At 39.2% G+C, this 18998-nt stretch overlaps 1 protein-coding gene across 13 annotated transcripts in view; it reads right to left on the bottom strand.

Moving 5' to 3' along the window:
• The window catches only part of KIF21A (kinesin family member 21A), an 87241-nt gene that overhangs the window by 48992 nt on the left and 19251 nt on the right, over positions 1 to 18998 (bottom strand). For 12 of the 13 annotated variants that reach the window (XM_030478668.1, XM_030478672.1, XM_030478676.1 and 9 more), the window contains 4 exons: positions 7354 to 7576; positions 5882 to 6064; positions 2538 to 2687; positions 1815 to 1949 (listed from right to left, as the gene is read on the bottom strand). In XM_030478668.1, the coding sequence (XP_030334528.1) occupies positions 1815 to 1949; positions 2538 to 2687; positions 5882 to 6064; positions 7354 to 7576 (691 nt within the window). Of the gene's footprint in view, positions 1 to 1814; positions 1950 to 2537; positions 2688 to 5881; positions 6065 to 7353; positions 7577 to 15076; positions 15117 to 18998 lie in introns of those variants that run through there. The other variant, XM_030478680.1, reaches the window with a different exon arrangement.

Raw genomic sequence — 18998 nt, 5'->3', positions numbered from 1 at the left:
ATGTCCCAAAGCACAGCAGCAAAATCATACTGGTTCATTAGATAACCCCAAGCTTTTTTCTGTCAATTAGCGTAGCTGTACTATAAATCACTGCTTCTGATATTTTGTCATTTACACTGCTGTTTGCCCTCACGCTCTTTCGCAGCCTTCAAAGCATGTTTTCACTCTTGCTTATTTACTAAGTCAAATGTACAACCAGAAACTCCCAAGAAGCATGAATAGTGTGAACACAGCCTGAGGAGTGGTGTGTCTGTGCTGCAGCCCTGGCTGCCTGCCCCAGAGGAGACGCAGCCAATGCTGTCATCTGAGCAGGAGAAACTGCGTTGCCCTAGTAACAAAGGTCTCCCAAAACTGTTGTCTACAGAAACTTGAGCTGCATCTCTCCTGGCCACCCAATAATAGCTCATATTAATTTATATTCCAGGAGCATTCAGAGGCCAATGTCAGGTCTAACCTCTACTCTCCTAAACACTGCAGGGAAAGAAGAGAGTGCTGTCTTCACAGATGAAGGATCTAGCAATGCCCAGCTCCAGTCCATCAAATTATCTTGCTCATATTTCCCAAGAAAAAGGAGAGACAAACCAGTTTGACATAAGGCAGAAGGAAGCCACCTACTCCTCTAACACAAGCCTCTGTTCAAAGCCAGGCAGAGCCAGGCAAGAGTCCTGAATGTGGCTCAGCTGGTGGGGAAGGCTACAAGTGCACCAGCACAGGCAGACTGCAGTGCTGACAGCCTGAGGGAAATGGGGCTCCCAGATGAGTTCCCTCACTCCCCAGCTAAACGGACAGTTTTCAACAAAACCTCTGAGCAGACAGTGTCACCACACAGTGACTGAGGTGCCCTGTCTGGGCTTCGAGCGTGATGCTGGTCCCTCCCAAGTGAAGACAGACAGCTGCCCACACCACCAGATTCAGAGTGGAAAGCAGGAAAAAGTGTTTTTAACAGATGTATAAAGCAGGTCTACATACCGCAAAGGACCAGGGAGTGACTCTCATTTTGCCTGCAAATGATTATTTGTAGCATTACAAAAAAAAGCAACCTCCCAAAAAAGCACTACAACTACAAATCCTGTTCCACGTGCTTGAAAGCTTGATACCTATGTGTAAAATGCTAGTCAGATACTTAGGAGTTCACCAAAATACTTAAAAATTTTGATACCTTTGGAATAATCAAATCAAGTCTTCCTGAAGCTACTGTAGTATTAAAATATGATTTACTCAGAACTCCCCTCTTTACATGATACACCAACAGCAACTAACAACTGAACATGAAAAAAAAAAATCTACAGAACAGCTCCATGTACATTCTTAGTTTAAATTTCTGGTTACAATTGAATCCCAAATATATATATTTTTAAAATAAATACACTAAGCTTCAGAATCGAATGCTTTACTACTTGCTCCTTGTTGGATATCAACATTTAATTTGGCATATCCAAGCGTCTTCAGTTTGCTGACTGCAAGCTTAAACCCACTAAACACTAAGACAGTTTGAAACGCTTTCCCAATTAAAGACAAATTACATTTTAACTTTCTTACTTGTGTATGTTGCAACAAAATACTGAAGAAAATGCTAGAGGAGAATGGGCTGGTTCATGTAAGAGGCTGCAGTTTATGGTTGCCTCTGGCTAGAGGATGGTTACATAGGCACAGATTAAATCAAATCGTTATAATGCTTAGTGAATTCATTGAGCATGATGATGACTGTAGCATCTTCACTAAGTGCAATTCAGATAGCAGTGGCTGCCAACATAACATTCACCTTTTGAAAAATGGTTACTAAAGTGATGATTTAAACTAGCAAAGATACATACAGTGTTAAATGCAGGACAGACTCTGGTTTGACATAAGTGTATAGTAAAGATAGCGTGAGACCGTGAGCTCTGAACATTCATCTGTGTGCTGGCAGTGGTTCGAGACAAAGCCCCCAGCTTCAGGCACTGCATCATCTAGAAAAATAGACAAGAAGTACATTGCATTACTTGCAGTTTAAATAAAAAGTGCTCCTGTAACACTTAGTGCTTTGGATATAAATAAACTTCTTCTCTTTGCTATGATTTCAGTTCCTATATATCAAAAAGTACAAAGACACTTAAATAAGCAAAAGTATTTTTTATGGTTTCTGAAAGAAAATGCTTTAATCTTTATATCCATCTTTTTGCTGTCCCCTGGTAGTAACACAGCAATCTTACTTTCATTCACCTGTGGCAAAAAGGTACAATTTTTGTACTTTTTGTACAAAAACATACAGTAAAATAACATTTGTGTTCAGATTTGCAATGCACATGAATGGCAATTTACCTCACATCAGTCATAATGCAAAGCTTTCCTGTCACAGGAATAAATAACATGTATAGGATTTGGGAGATCAGATTTACACACATGCCAAAATTTTCTCTCTCAGCAGAACTACATTATTAGCAAAAATGTGTTTCTAGCAAGTTCAAGTGGTAGGCACATACAGAAAACATTTTTAGAATGTATTTGGTATACTACAGAGTAATTTATCTTATATATAATTTATCTTCAGTGATCACCTCTGATTCTCCATTCACAGTTCGGGTTGTAACACCCACTGTATAAATTCCTCCCGCTGAATCTTCATGTATTTTAATATTTGACTTTTTATTCTTTGCATCAATATCACGTGTGGTATCAAACAGATCAAGAATTTCTTCATTGTAAAGCTGAGGGGGGAAAAAAGAAGACAAAAACCATATTACTTTAGGAACGAATGCCTCTAAAAACTAATAAAACTGTGCATGTACAGAAAGTTCTAAAAATTCAAATCCCAGTGCTCTCAGAAGAGATGCTATGAAACATCCCGACTCACAAGGACGATATGATGATAGAGCAGCTGCAAATTAAGTCACCTTCACACTTCACTATTATGCCACCCAAAGCTGCCATAACTTCCCCCAGATTGCCAAACCTGGGAGAAGATTCTTTGGTTGGAGCAGGGAAGTGGAGGCACTAGATACCAGCAGAACCACCACAGCAGAGGTTTCTGTGGCAGGCACCTGCTCTCTTCAGGTTTGACCTTGGGCTTTTCTTTTGCTGTGTTGATTCAGCAGGCTGCACCCTCCTCCAAGCACTTCAAACTCACTCCACTTGCTCTCCCTGCCAGCACACCTTTTCTCATCTCCACCCTCACACCTTAATAATTCTATGTCTCTCCTTGATTTAGATAAACTGTTCCTGCCCTGGAAGGGATTTAACCTGTACTAGTTTTTGTGGAAACTGCTTATTAAATGACACCTACAATAGGCCAAAAATACTATGGCATGGTTTCTTGAGCAAGGCTTTTGTACTTTCCTCCATACACTTTAGTGCCCCAGATTGAGTCACAACTTTTAGGCACAATCACACAAGCAACAGCAACTATTTATCGCATGTTTCAGGCTGCTTAGTGTTTACTGCCTGTTTCACTGGGTCTCCTGAAGGCAAGTACATGTACATTTAGTGGTCTTTCAATTCAGTATCATTATGCACATCAGACCTTTAGGTCAGTAAATGATATCAGAACAAGACAAGACACCAGAAATCACTACGTGGTTATCTGTGTTACAGGAGATGGATTATCATTTTATAAGAATGCTCTGAGTTTCAGGAAGCATTTAAATCCAACTGAATACATCAGGGAAAACAAAATAAAGAAAGAAGTAACAACAAACAGAAAAAGCAGGTTTCTGTGATACACACTGGAACATTTCCATTGTCTTTAATGTGGTTATACCAACTCACTTCAGCAGAGCTTAAGCCAGACTGATTAAATTCCTGATCAAAGTCCCTAGGTAAAAGGCAAAGAACCACTGCAGTGGATCTGTATTCACCCAATGTACTTTCTCATATACTGAAAGCAAAAGGCTTCCTCCTCTCACAAGTGAAAATCTATCCCCAAGAAGAAAAGGCTCAGCATTTGTGAATGTGATGCTTTTAATTTTTAACATATTAAAAATGAATTATATGTAATTATTAGGTATAAATATTCTAAGTAGGAGCCCTCTTTCTAATATTTTACCTTGCTAAGTGCAAGCAAACACATGCCACAATTTAGAGAGGATCCTGACAAGGCACCTACAATTGCATGGGACTGCATACGTCTATTTTTATGAAAACTTAACAGGGAAGCAAAGAGTTAAGAGAAGAAGACTGCAGCAAGCTAAAGAAAAGCAAGAAAGTAGCAAACAGAAGTCACTGTTCCCAACAGTTACCCAGCTGTCAGACTTCAAAGTTATTCCAAAATAAAACCTTGCTTCAACTTGTTCAGTAACTAAATTATTGTTTATGTAATCCAGCTCTAATGGTAGATAGCATGGGAGGAAGAAGACACTTTCTGATACAAGAGTAGGGTATAATATGTAATTTCAGAAAAAGCTCTTTCTGGGAAAGCCCCAATCGAGCCTTAAAACAATTTAAAAAAAAAAAAAAATCTACTAAAAAAGTGACATTTTGTTAAGGAAGAAATTATTATATTCATCATTTAATCTTTCTCTAAATTAGATAAACAAGAGAGGTTTTAGTATGTAGATTTCATCTGAAATATGTCGTAACGGCTGCAATTCCGCATACCATCATCACTGTAACATTCAATTACTGCTCTGTATGTGGGACTCTTGAAGTCATGTTCCTAATGTTACATAAAAAACAGAAGGAATTCAGAAATTACACTGGTTACTACTCCTTACACTAGTGTTGCAGCTGCCTAAGCAGAAGTGAAGCTGCAGCTCCCCGATGTTCAGAGAACAGGGCAGTGCAGCATTCCCGTGGCCCATGCTCAAGCCTAGACACTCTCTAGGCAAACATTAGTCAGAGCAACAAAAAGCTCTGCTTAAGGTTAGCAGTGACAAACCTATACTAGCGGAAAACCAGTGCCAGCTTGTTAATCTTTAAAACAATTGTAGGAATATATGACTAAAGGACCTAGTTTACTTCAGCAGTAATAGAAACAGTTTTTTTCTCTTCAGTAATACAAAAGTGGGGTTTCTTTCCCCCCTGAAGTAGATAAAGTTGCAGATGCTGAACCAAGTAATACACATTTACACCTGCTCTTCCTTAAATTGATTCTTCCTCTCTGTGTGCTTAAAGTATCAGCTTTTGCAGCTTGGTAGTCAATGTAAATACATTATGCCCAAATCAGTTTAACAAATAGTTCCACAGGCAGGAGAGACAGCATAAAATCTGCAAGACTTAAACCAACAGCTGTTGCAGGTCGGAAAGATCACAGATGTTACGGCCTCTCTTACCAGTAACTGTGTCTACAAGAAAACACAAAGGGAATGTTTTTTCCTCAGCACTGACCCAGGTTTTATCTGGGTCTAATGAAAGCAGGAACAGTGACACAGATCCCCAATCTTAAACCACTGCGATCGCATAAAGAAGTATTTTTATGCTAGGTTTCCTCTTTGGTGAAAGGAATATAACGTCTCCTGAACAGATTTTAATAGCTAAAGTAATCTATGGCAAAGTGACAAAAGCAAGCAAAGCATGGCAACTATTCAAAGGCACAAAGTACAATTGATTTTTTTTTTATACATATACACTTTCTTGCTTTAAGGTTTGGTAAAGAATTAGACAAGAGCAACAGGCCCCACAAAATGTGTGCTGCAGAAAGGGGTAAATAATGACTAACATGACTCCTTCTGCACTTCAAAATAACTCTGTGAAGGAAACTACTAAAATAATTGGAATAAGACAAAAAGGCTTTTTTTCATAATTTCAAGAGCTGAAGTAAACTCCCTAAAATGTCCTTTTGAAATCTTGAGGATTAATTCAAAACATCTTGTGGGAAAAGAAGTAAAAGTAACAACCAGAAAAGATGATTAATTGGCTTAAAAAAACCCCATGAAGTTACACACAAAAAACCACAGATCGTATTTACCTCTAGGAACTGTGCATTCACTTTAAAATCTGGAGGTGGAAGTCCTTGTTTAACAGCAGCTTGTTTTTTCTCTTCAATACATCTGAAAAGATGTTTAACAGCACGGGATATAATGCCTTGTTCCTCTTCTGTTATGTTGACATCAAACCCAGTGCCCATGGTGTATGTTTTGCCAGCACCTGTCTAAATTGAAAAAGGATTAGTCACTAGAACAACTAATAGTACATAGAGAAATGCAGTTTGTGAACATTAATGCTAGATAGTGACTACTAAGACAGTCTGTCATCTTTACAATATTAACATGCACAACAATAGGTCATTTTGGGGGGAAAAGGATTAACAACAGAAGTTGGACAAACTCTACCGTTTATCCACAGATCACATACAAGAAGGCAGGAACCAGCAAAATCTTTCATAGCCTTTCCCCTACAAAAAACTTCTAAGCTGCTTACATCACCCTTGAGCTATCATGTCCGAGGTCAGAAGAAGAGTTAATGTTTTCAACCAAGACTGTTAATTAAAGCATATATTTTGAAGGTAGAAGCAGCATTTGCAATTGCAATTTGCAATTTGAAGTAGATCAAATGACTCCCTTAATTATGATGTCTGAATATCTCAGGTAGAATATTACCATTGTTTTCAATTTATAAGACAGCACTGAAGAACACAAGCTGTACCCTTCACTATGAAGGTAACTTAATTAAATGTCAAGTCCTATAGAAAACAAGGCAGTGTTGTGTTTTCACTCAATTAGTGGGTAAAGTCAAAGACAAAGATAAAATCCTGCAGAGCATAATCTAAACTGGATCTGCACACTGCTTTGTTTCACTAAAGTTAGCTAGATGAAGTCTAGTTTGAGCTATGACATTTAACGATGGTGAAATTCAGCATCTAAAACCAAATTTTATGCAATCAATTCCTAAAGGAATATTCAGAAGACAATAATGCATTCTCTACATTGTACTCAATGGTATTTCAGCTTTAAGGAGTACGTGCCCAGTGCACTGGGAGGGTGTGTTCTCTATGAAAAGTCATTTTGCCCACAAACAATGTGGCCTGAAGCTCCCCTAAGATCTATTTTAAAAAAACCTCCTCTTCCCAAAAGCGTCTGAAAGCGCAGAGGGATGGATAGTTGCTCAGAAAAGAACCTCAGTACAACCTATCTCTATGTAACAACTGATTTAGTCACTAATCGACTTATTGGTATTGCTGCATTTGGGGTGAATTAAGAAATTATATGGACTCATGCTATTGTCAGCGTTACTATTAATTCTACTGCCTATATATCATTGCGTTTCAACTGCCACTCTGCACAGAATCTATACAAACTCCTAAACACTCTCCTACAGGATACATCATTTAAAATAAATCCAAGATGCTAAAAACCAGGTTCATGCATTCCACAATTTAAGAGAAAGATCAGTCACAGGAAATGGTTTATGCCAAAATAAATACTTTAAAATAAAGCTTACTTGGCCATAAGCAAACACAGTGGCATTATAGCCTTCAAAACAACCTTCAATCAGTTTTTCTATACATTGTATATAGATCTCTTCTTGCTGCGAGTCAATGTTAAAGACGTAATCAAAAGTGAAGGCCTTATCTTTTCCCAAGAACACTTGAGGTTCTCCAGGTGTGACAGAGGTACAAATATGGCATCCTTCAATCTTCTCTTTGGCTAGCTGTGGTCTAATTCTGGTTTGGAAGAGACAAAAAGAACTATTAGAAATTCTCATCATCAGGAAGAGGAACATATGAACAATGTAAAGAAGAGATCTGAAAAGAATTCCTGGCTGAAAAATAAGAAATTTTCATCAAGCCAGGAAGCTTCCAGTTGTCCCAGCCACCAAATTGACTGTATTAGAGCCCTACTCCTACAATCGTTCATGCAAATGACGTTATCTTCCCTGAAAGTTCACCTACCAACTTGATGACCTGCTAGAACTCTGAACATTTCTGTGCGTATATGATGCATTACTGAACAGTAACTTCCATGAGCCTTTACAGACTTTAAAATTGTATCAGACTTCTTCATGCTTTCATTGTAAAAATGGGTTTTAATAGCAACAGAAATATGAAAAAATTGCATGATAGTTTAAGTAGTATTTTGGGAGTAAGGATCCCCAAAATTTACATATCAACTTAAACGAAGGCCTGCTTGGTACAAGAGCAGGCAGAAGGCTCACAGTTGTTCTTTTCCTTTGGCAGGAAAGGAGCTTTGTCACAGCCAGAACACTTTTGTTACATGTTTGGTTTCAGTGAAGCAGCATAACTCCAAAGGAAAGAAAGAAAATATCTAATAAGTTCTAAAGAGGAGAGCGTCTCATTCCTCCTTATTTCCCCGCTGAGACAAAGTTCAGGTTTTATTTCAGTTTGTTCCATTTCTGACAAACTACTTTATAGAATACAACTATCTTTTTATATTCTATCATTTTATCAGTTCTTCTGCATTCTCAATACTCTTGCAATCTTGTCAAAACTGAATTAATGCGCTGGCTTTGTGACTGAAGAACACCATGGAAGTTTGTGATTCAACTGGTTTAATGGTTAACTATCAGGAAGAAAAACTCTGGCCAACATAACATACTATTCCATCTGTAATTAACTAATAATTTGTTTACAAAATTACCTTTTTTCTTTTTTTTTTTGTTTTAAAGAAAAAGTATTACCAACTTCTCAAAGCAGCTCCAAATTTATAAACAAAAAAAGTGTGCAGCTTAAAAGACAAGGCCATATATATATATACACACACACACATATAAGGGTGATAAATCATCAGCAGTACGGCTACATATAAAATTATGGAATATTTCATATTGATTTTCCACTTACATCAAACTTTAAGTACTTATATTTATCTCAGTGTGGCTACTTTCGGTTACACATGTCAAAGTTGAAGATCTGTATACACAGAGTATACTTTAAAAGCACATATTCATTTTGTATTCCGCGTATTAAGGGCCATGTCTATATAAGCATTTGATTTGGGGTAGCTGTGCTGTCTTGCAGCAAATTCCCCCAGCATCTTCACTTACTACATGCTACTTTGCATCACAGAGCAGTTTCAGTGTGCACAGATCATACCCTTTTCAGAGGAAACTAAGCCAAAACGCTCCATTCCAAACACAAAACTTGTTCCAAAATCTAATGGAAACATAAGGGCACAAAGGTACCTACCGCTCTACTTCAACAATGCCAATGCTTGCTGATGCATAGAGACAGTCTCCAACACCCCTAAGTGGACTGCTGCAGACTAATCCAAATTATATCAGCACACACTTCAGTTCAAGTTAGAAATATGGGGGTGGGAGAGAATCATATGGAACATGATGCATCTTCGTTTTATTGCCGATTGCAAATTGTTCATCCAGGGATGTGCATTGCTACCAGGAGTATTTTTCAGAAGTTTTATTCTAAAAGCTTCATTACATCCCACTGCGTGGCACTAGGGAATAACCATCATTTATTCGTAAGGATTTCTGCACATTAACTCCTTTATGGAAAGTTCATTAAAGATCAGGCAGTACCTCCCTTGTCAGCATACCCTCTAGTGTGGAGTGGAAATTAAGCAAACCTTTGAAAAATACCATTAAAAGGAAGAGTATATGATATGTAAAACAGGCATAAAAATTCTACAAATAGTATTTGCATTTAAGGACAGTGTGTAATATAGGTCACAGATATTCTCTCTAATAACATAATCATTATCATAAGGATTTTTTCCCTTTAAATAATAAGAACGCTAAAAATAATTTAGGATTTACATAGCTCCTTCACTAACAAACAACTTGATCCACTAGCACCTGTGTCCACTAAACACAAACCTGACAAATAGAGTCTTTAAAGGGAAATTAATCGTACGCCTTTCTTAAAAGCATTCTATACAACTAGAAAGTTGAGCAAACAAAACATTGTAGCATGCAGTCTATAACACTTAATATTTAGAAAATGCCAACTCAGCAGATTATTCAAGGCATTAAAATAAGGCAGTAGAAGTCAGTCAGAGGGCAAGCTTCTTTTTCAGACTAAGCACTCTTATTCTTTCGCTAATCCAGTGCAGACAGCACAAAGACAATCAATTGTTCTTACAAGCATGAACTCTGAGGGCTCCTCAAGCTCCAGAGGTACTTGTCACATTGTTTTCTGGTATAAGAAAAGCCTAGAAAGACCTTTTCTAAAAACTGAGAACACATTTTCAAAACCAAGTAACCTTCTGTGCATCACAAACCCAATTCCCAACCAGTTCTGAAAGGCTTTTAGCACTAACTTGTAGAATGAAAGTTGATAACTTGAAAAAGGAGGGGTTTTCCATACTTAATTTTTTTTTAGTACAAAATTAATTTTCTGTGCTGAATAACTGATGCAATTATAACAGGTGCCAAATAAAACTTTCTCCTTTCTACTACTAAGTAAAAGCTCAGAGTGACCACAAAGAGGAACAGCATGCCTAAAAATACCAATGATTTGCATGATAATTATTACAGTGATGACAGGACTGTAAAGTGAGAAGTTTCGATGTCGGCTTGCAGAGACTTCCCATGAGGATCCTCCCAGCTAGCTCCCTGCCTTGCAGCCAGGCAGCATCTCTGAGCACTCTGCTGCTCAGCACAGCAGCGAGCTGCAGCGCATTCCGTGCAACCATAATCAGGCCACAGCAAGATACCATTCCAGAGACCAGCTGAGCTGATGGAAACCTGTGTCACTACTAGCAGCTTGCTGCCATCATACAACATCCAGAGACCCAGGAGCAATAGCACTGTTCTTCCTCCCTAATTTACCACTAAATCTGAAGGCAGAGCTAAGAGAAAAAGCAGTGTTTCACCAGCACATATGCAGCACAAAGGGAAAACAAAGCAAGACTCACCACATCAGTAAAGATTTACCCCAAAGACAGACTCCTTTCTCATTTTGTAACTGCCTTTACACAATGTCCCGCTCCGCCACAGAGCTGGGAGGTAGCAACAAGAGAGAGATCACAGCTGTGCCAGGTTTGAAAGACATCTTCCCTAAAAAGGATGTGCAGATGGGAGATCTTCATCACCCAACCTAAGGTCTGCTGAAGGGATACTTCATGCTCCAAAATCTATATAGCTCTCTTGACAAATTCAGCACCAAGCTAATATGATGACTTTAATAAGTAAAGCAACAAATGCCTCACCTCCAACCTGATTTCTGGCTGCTTATGAACAGCGAGTGGATTATGTGAACCTCATGGCTCTTGAAGTCTTACTATTTGCACTCAATGTGTGGTCTGGCAAGTAACAGTCCTCATGCAAGTCAGATTCTGCTCCACCACTGGCTATAGGTACATTTCCTCCTCCTCCACCCCACACATCAGTTGGGAAAGTGATTTTTCCTTCTGCTTACAGCCAAACCTTTCCCACTTTCATGTCTTAATGTGGTCACTTCTGTCAGCAAAGCAGGCAGCACCCATGCTTTAAAATGTGAAAGAGTTCATTTTGATCATCTCTCTCTGCAGTTCCCAGCCTAGTAGTATGCCACTGGGATTTTTCTCCAGGACAGGTTTGACTTCACCCATTTTGTCATCCATGCAGCCCCCCATCTCACCTGTTTTTCAGGCTATTCTCTTGTGTACAATCAGGTGTTTTCTACCTATTTCCAATCACATCTCCTTAGATGTGGCAACCACCCAAACACCACCTTGGCTTGCATCCTTCCCTCTCCTCCCCTCCAAAGCATGAACACACCCAAGCCTTGTTTACATGTACTTTGCAGAGCCTCCAGGCCACACACATGAAACTTAATCCCCTAAATCTATTCCGCCTCAGCACAGGGACAAGCTGTCTAATTAGGAAGGCTAAAATAGCCAGTGGTGGCACAGTAATGCACTATATTGTACTCATCTCTCAGTAGAATAGGTGTACAGTGTCTCTGCTAAAAATATTGTCAGCTACAACAGACTCCAATAATACAGTTCAGGGACTACAGCAATCATTGGGTCAATACCGTGTGTTACGCAAGACATCACAGTTCCCAGAAGTGATTCTTCTTCGAACAAAAAAATATCATAATATCCCTCTGAAAAGCATCCTGTCTATTTCTAGACATGGAAAATTGTCCCAGTGATGTAAGTATATATTATTTCTATATGGTTTTATAAGGATATAAATAGAATACATACACACATCTTTCAGCTACTGAACAATTTTATCTGTCCATTTAAGAACCTCCCTGTCATCTAGCTTTTCCCCAATCTCCACACATCTATGATTAAGCCATTTCTTAATCTCATTCCATATACTAAATGAAACAAGACCAGTGAATTTATTTTGCATCTCCATGTGAAGTACTGCAAATACTACTCTTACAAAAGGTATTTATCACAACATTTACCACATACCTTCTCAGCGCCTGTACAGAATAGTAATAAGCAAACTAGTACTTCTAAGGGTAGCCAATAAAGGGCAAAGCATCAAATTATTCTCATTTTACAGAAAGAAAAGAAAAAAAAAAATGCATCAGAGATTAATCTTGCAGACAGCAATAACGAGCCAGAAGCTGTGTGTTGGAAAGAAGATGATGATGAAGTCCCACAAAGTTGTTCTTCACTAAAACATTCTGCTGTGGGGAAAGGACTGTCTTCACGTTGCTCAGAAAAGCATACATTCAAACACCACTCAAACCATGTGCAGTGCTGAGCAGCAAACAAGTTACCCTGTAAACCCAACTCTCTCTTCCTACAGCAAGCCTCTTAAATTTTGCACAACTAAGTTTCACATGTGGGTATATGAAATATTAAATCCAAGAGCACCTAATAAAACATTTAATGAAGTGTAGCAGGCAACATAAACCAGGAAACAAACAAAAGCTCTCCAATACCTGAAAAAAAGAGAAAGCAGCTTCCTGCCTGTACTTTGGCATCCCAATTCCTTTTTTCCATTCAATTTACACTCAATCCACTCCCACTAAATATAGTCCTTCTCAACAAAGAGGGAGGTAAAGAAAGCTAGACAGACTTCGTCCCACAGACAACTAATACTTCTGCTTGCATAAGCTTTTCAGTATTTTTGCTAGCACACACCAGAAACTTGCTTGCTTCTATGATTATCAGCACCTCCAAATGAGACTTCAGCTATAGCATCTGAATGCATTATGTGAACTAGATGACTGGAATATTATTTCTTTACCCTGAATGAGGTGTAGGGATATGAAAAAGCCTGGCATATGACAAATGCATGAAGAATGCCAGGTCTACTGCTTGTTAGCACAGCAATAAAGACGCAGGAACAAATCTTCTGGCTTGTGCCAGCAATGATCAACCACGGTAAAGAGTTTGTGTTCTGTTGCCAGCACGTCTGGGCACAATGGCCCCTGCACCTCCATTGCCTGTGGCAACCATCTGTGGTGCTAAGTAACACCAGCAGGTAAAAAAAATGCTCATATTTGGTGAGTTAACATTCAGAACCTTTAGTACTGATGTGCTTCTGTAACGTCCCTCTCAGTATTTCCAAAGAGGTGTTTGGTGACCAGTGAAACAAACATGAGAAGTCTGAGAACTGTTTTAGTGTGCTTTTACCCTGCTTTTTTCCTCCAGAAATAAACACAAGTTCAGAGAAAGTATAAAAGTACTACAAGCCAATACCTCAACTTCCAGCCCACTTCCTTTTGAAGAAATATCACAATGATTTATTTTAAATCCTCTTCAGAATAACACAAAACACACATTAAATTCAAACCCATACCACATGGCACTCCTTCCCAATGTTAGCATCAAAATAATCCCCTACACTGTTATGGTAAGCTGCAGTTAAAGTCCAGGTCATTCGTCTTCTGCTTTTCTTTTTAAATGCCAGCAAGGCAGTTGACTTCGAGCAAGCCACAAATATACTGTAATACCAGTAGCCCTTGATGGCCTTCAGGATGGAATCCATTAGTTTCAGGTGCCTTCAACAGCAAAAAACCCCTCAAACCTTCGTAAAGTACTTTCGACGACTGAATGAATAATGAAATAAAAGCCATCTTTATAAAGCAAACAACATGCAAGACAAATTCAGGGTACCTTTGTAACAGTGCCACTGCTACAGAAAGACTAACTCAGTTGCTGGATGCTTTATCGTTCAGCATGTACCCTGTGGTATCAGTTAATGGTACAGTTTTGTATTAATGATATCCATCACTAGTATTACACCTACTAGTATTCAGATGTGAAAAGGATGTGTTATTCCAGATATGCATGTTACCATGATTACACGAAACGCTGCTCAGCAGCCACGCTGTGGCAACCGGCCACCCAGCACATTGCCAAGTCTCTCCCCTCGCCATGGGTCAGCTCCCATCCTGTGAGCCCTGGTTGCCTGCGGGAGGCAGGGGCACACGCAGTCACCCAGCCAGGGCAGCGAGCACTAGCCTGCTGCGACTGCAGCTCAATCGCTCTCACGTAAGATTCGGGCACTGCTCCCATCAATGTTTCCCTAAAGTCACCATGGCTGCCATCGTCCAGACTAAGCCCAGCACCGTCAGAAGGCACTGTGTGTGCCCAGAGCCCACAGAAGCTAGGCAGAGCTCAGGAGTTACTCAGCCTAAGCTTACACCAGCTCCCTGGGGAAGTACAAGTGAGGCAGATGTTATGCACATGCACCAGTGCTCACCTTGAGACACCAGGAAACTCAGGCACATCAAGCAGGTATCACAATGCAAGTTTGGCAACACCAGAGAATAAAATTTCACAGATAGCTCTTGGACATAAAATGTATTAAGGAGTGTGGCAAAGCTAAAGCAGGTTCTGTGTGGTCCAGATTTTACTCCAAAGTCCTAGTAAGATACTGATAGAAAGGTATTAGCATCCCTTCAATCCATGTATAGCCACTAAACATGAGCATTAAGCCCTTAGCTTAAAGCATCCAGCAAAATCAGACACTAAATAACCAACTGGGTTCCAAGATACTATGTTTTCAATAGCTAACTTATTTTACTGCAAACAAACAAAAAAAAAAAAAACTATAAAAAAAAATACACTCACAGAGTATTTTGTTTTAGTGCTGCAGAAATGTCACTTCCAATTTGCACATAACGAGAAAGCAGCAAATGGAAAACTGGAATTGAATTAAATTAAATTGAGGAAATGTACCGCTGCTGTAACTAGATTTGTCCAGTTCTCCTTCTCTACCCTCAACCTCTACCTCTTCAGCTATTTTTTATTTTTGAAAACCAAATTTAATTTCATAAAACAATTACCCTTTTCAGCAGCCTGTGTCTGGTCAGCTCGTCTGCCCACTAACTGCTTGTGCTGGGGATTACATTTGCAGTGCCAGGCTGAGGCAGTTTCGAAGGCTGCTGCTTTCACGCGGTTCCTGAAGCACTGTACAATAGCTGCATCTCCAGGCAACCACTGCAGCTAGCCAGAAAACAGTTTAGCAGTATGATTTCAGAGTAATTCTTGTGCAATTCCGTAACAGCCAAGCAGGCTGTGCAACACAGATGGCATCCTCACACTGACAGGCACAGTCCTGTGCTTTTGCCAGGAAAAGCAAACACAGGGAGGGGAAAGGCCCAAGCCTGCCCTCCCACAGACCTCCTACTGCCCAGCACACTCATTCCTCATCCTCACCTCCCACAGAATGGCTAAAAGATCCTCCAGTAGATCTAGACAATCCCAGACATCTTTCCTTATAATATGAAGCAATGCTTTCACCTAAACCTCTTTCTTGCTGTTTCTCGTGGACTAATTTACTCTCTCTAGTGAGTGAAGAAATCCACAGCTTTTGAGAACAATTTGACTTTTGAGAGAGAGAAGGGGGGACTGTTGCAAGATTTGTAAAGGCCTTGATTATTTCTAGTTCAAGACAAGGTCAGCTGCAATGGAAAAGCAGCACTACCATAAGCTTCCACGTGCCTGCCAAGCACAGAACTGGCACACCTCCAAACTCAAGCACAGTTTGAGTAGAACTAAACTAATATTGGAAACAGCATTTCTAAGGCAAACAGATTTTTTTTTTCTTTTTTTAACTGATCTACTGTGCTACTGGCCTTTTTTTTAATGAACATCTAGTGTTATGTGTCTTGCCACTCAAAAAGCTAGCGGAGAAATAATAATATCTTAGAGAAAACAAGATCTATAAAGCAATGCAGCAAAGTTTAATTTATGAATTAAGACCTGAAGTATTTATGGTTTATTAGCAACGCCTTCCTAAAACTAAAGTTCAAAATTAATTTCATACCATACAGAATGCATGCACACCTGTATCATGCAATAAAGCGGCAGAATACAGACCCTGGTCCCAGTAATAGATCAAATGTACTCCAGTGCTGAAAGGGACTATAGACATCTAATCTCCATGTAGCTCATAAGCCTGGAGCTACTGGACTGCCTCTCCTCATCAAGGAGCGTGAACAAGTAACATTAGAGAGTAAGAAGCATAAGTATCTGCTGTTACAGTGCAGCGGGCACAATGCTCAGCTGTACTACTAACATGGTCAGCATTAGCTCAAGGTCTGGACACCATGTTGTAGCAAATATGTGAATATACACTGAAATATTCAAGTCACTCACAGTCTACTCCTCTTGTAAGGATTAACCCTGAAAACATAAATCTCTGGGAATCTTTTTTATCTTTAAAAGAACAAAAAGGATCTCCAGAAGATGCTGGCTCATTTAAGTTCTTATTTTGGGAGGTAGCTTCTAGTCCTTTAAGAATCTCTATGTACACTTTTAGATTGTTACTGTGCTTACACTGCACTTCTGGACATCATCCCCCAGTCGGTAGAGCAGCAGACACATCCCAAATACCTTGTTCAGGCATGAAGGGCATGTCTCTTTCGCAGGTGTTCTGGGAAACTTAACATCCCCAAAAGGCCTGTCAGAAATCAAAGAAACGCCTTCAGAGCCAACATAGGAAGTGCACAAACAAGAGAAACATGTAACCCAAAAATTTACCACAAGGAAGTAGAGCCATCTGTGCCTCTGGCTCTGGATGACTGCTCCATGTCACCAAAACTGTAGTTTCCCCAGACAGTTCAACCAGTCTGCAATTTGATGGCTGTGCTCTGGATATATTTATGCACCAAGACAAATATCCAAAAAGCAAACCAAGGACAAAAGGACTGCCTTAAACTGCACATTAAATCTGTCTCACATAAGTACACTTGCTTCTTGTAAATTTAAGATTTCTATTAATAAATATGTTTCAGTTTATATGACCTATAAGCTCAGGCATAGAAGCATGAAACACCATCTACAGTACATTGGTGTGGTTTCATATTAATCATTAGCACTGACAATACTGAAGACCAGTAAAGATTACTATTGTGAAAAGTTTATGGTAATAGCACCTGATAGTCACACTGCTTAAAGAATGTAGAGATCACAAATTCCAAAGGAAAGAGGAAAGAAAGGCCTTTTGGTGTGTCCCCCAGACCAGTATCAACAACTACTGCACTCAAGAGACAATCAAATGTATTTTTCTGTGGATAAGTATTGATGGAGAAAACAATTCTATATGCAAAAGAAAGAGCATGATTTCTTTTGTAAATTATGTGGGATTTTTTCCTCCAACATTTAGCAGTAACACACAAGTTAGTAGCCTTCATCATTCCTGCTCTGGAGCATAAAGCTGTCAGGAGTGGCTGAGTCACGCCACTGGTAAAGCTTACCAGAGCCTGGTATTAATTATGTAATTAGGGCAGCATCAGGAAAATGAATGTACTTTCTGTAGCAGCTTTCTGCTATATGACTGAACGCTTAACAGAGATTAAATCTGCTAAACAAATGTCATTTTTTCATCTTAAGTTATGTATAACTTAAAAGAGAGTTTAAGGAAAGCTTGTTGAAGAGTGCACAGCCCAGCAGCCTAGTAATGAGTCATGACAAGCGCTGCCAGTATTCGAGACACTGTCTCCAGAAATTATAGTGTGAGAATTTACCTGAGATAAAACAGTACTGTCAAAAGTAATGTGGTGAACATAAATTGACTGGGCCCTGGCTTACAAGAGATATCCGAATTACCTCAGAATCCCTGAATTCTAAATGTGACAGTTTAGGTTTGCAGGTACTCAGACTATGGTTTTGTGGGGTTCGTTTGTTTGGTTTTCCCATTTTTTCCACTTACACCTAAATAAATGTTATTCTGCAGCTTGGTAAAGCAGTAGTGACTACAGTATTTTGGGGGATTGGATAGCCTAACACACCCAAATACACCAAGCCCATAAAAAGTACATCACCCACAGCACAAACATCGATGGTGTCAACTCTTTAGAAAAGCACACTTGGAACTACTGTATCATTACCAGAGTCAAACTTCACTAAAAACACAGTTTTGTGAGACAGCTGGTTTCAAAAACATTGCCCACAGCATCACAGTACACCAACAAATAAACTAATGATACCCACATGGTATTTTCAATTAAAGGCACAGAACTGACAGTGACTTTCTGGTTCAAAAGCTGAACACTCCCAGTTGCAGAGCAATGACACTATTTCGGCAGACCCTCGCAAAAAAAGAAAAATACCTGTTTTACCTGTAAAGTCAAAGGGATAACTTTAAAGTAAAATTATTTCATATATATAAGCGAAATATTTTAAGAATACATACATACATTCAGGAACTTCTCCACATTCCAAGTCACCAACACATTTAGGGAAATCAAGTACCACAACTAATATACAAATAAGCAAATAAAACAATGTTTATTTGCTCCAGGAATATAATTTTTTTGAATGGGAGAGAAACTGATGCAATACACATTTACCCAAATAACCAAAAGCACCCAGTCAGGCATGCCAGCACAAGGCTTCATCCAATTTCTTCCTCTTAGCAGTTAAATGTATTCTATTCTAGAAGCTCACGTCAAAATAGCCTAATTTTTAAAAAGAGGTATTCTGTTATTTTTAAACAAAGTTAAAAGGGTTTCTTATGTCTGCAAAGAACTCTTAATTATTGCCTCCCTAACCCAGATTCCCCTTTCCTTTTCACCAGCACCCACACACCCACCTACCCACACACATACACTTACACTCCCAGTCTTTAGAGCTCCAGAAATCACTACATGTTCACACCAAGACTACTGTAGCTCTAAAACTGTCTTAATTTCTTTCACCTCCATACAAAGAATTTATCTTCCCAGTTTTCTATTCCCAAGTCTAGGGCAGTTGGTTGCTTTA

This window comes from Strigops habroptila, chromosome 3 (assembly GCF_004027225.2).
Source record: "Strigops habroptila isolate Jane chromosome 3, bStrHab1.2.pri, whole genome shotgun sequence".
NCBI lineage: Eukaryota > Metazoa > Chordata > Aves > Psittaciformes > Psittacidae > Strigops > Strigops habroptila.
Note: the sequence above shows the minus strand (reverse complement) of the source record. Positions and strands in the feature narration are given on the sequence as shown.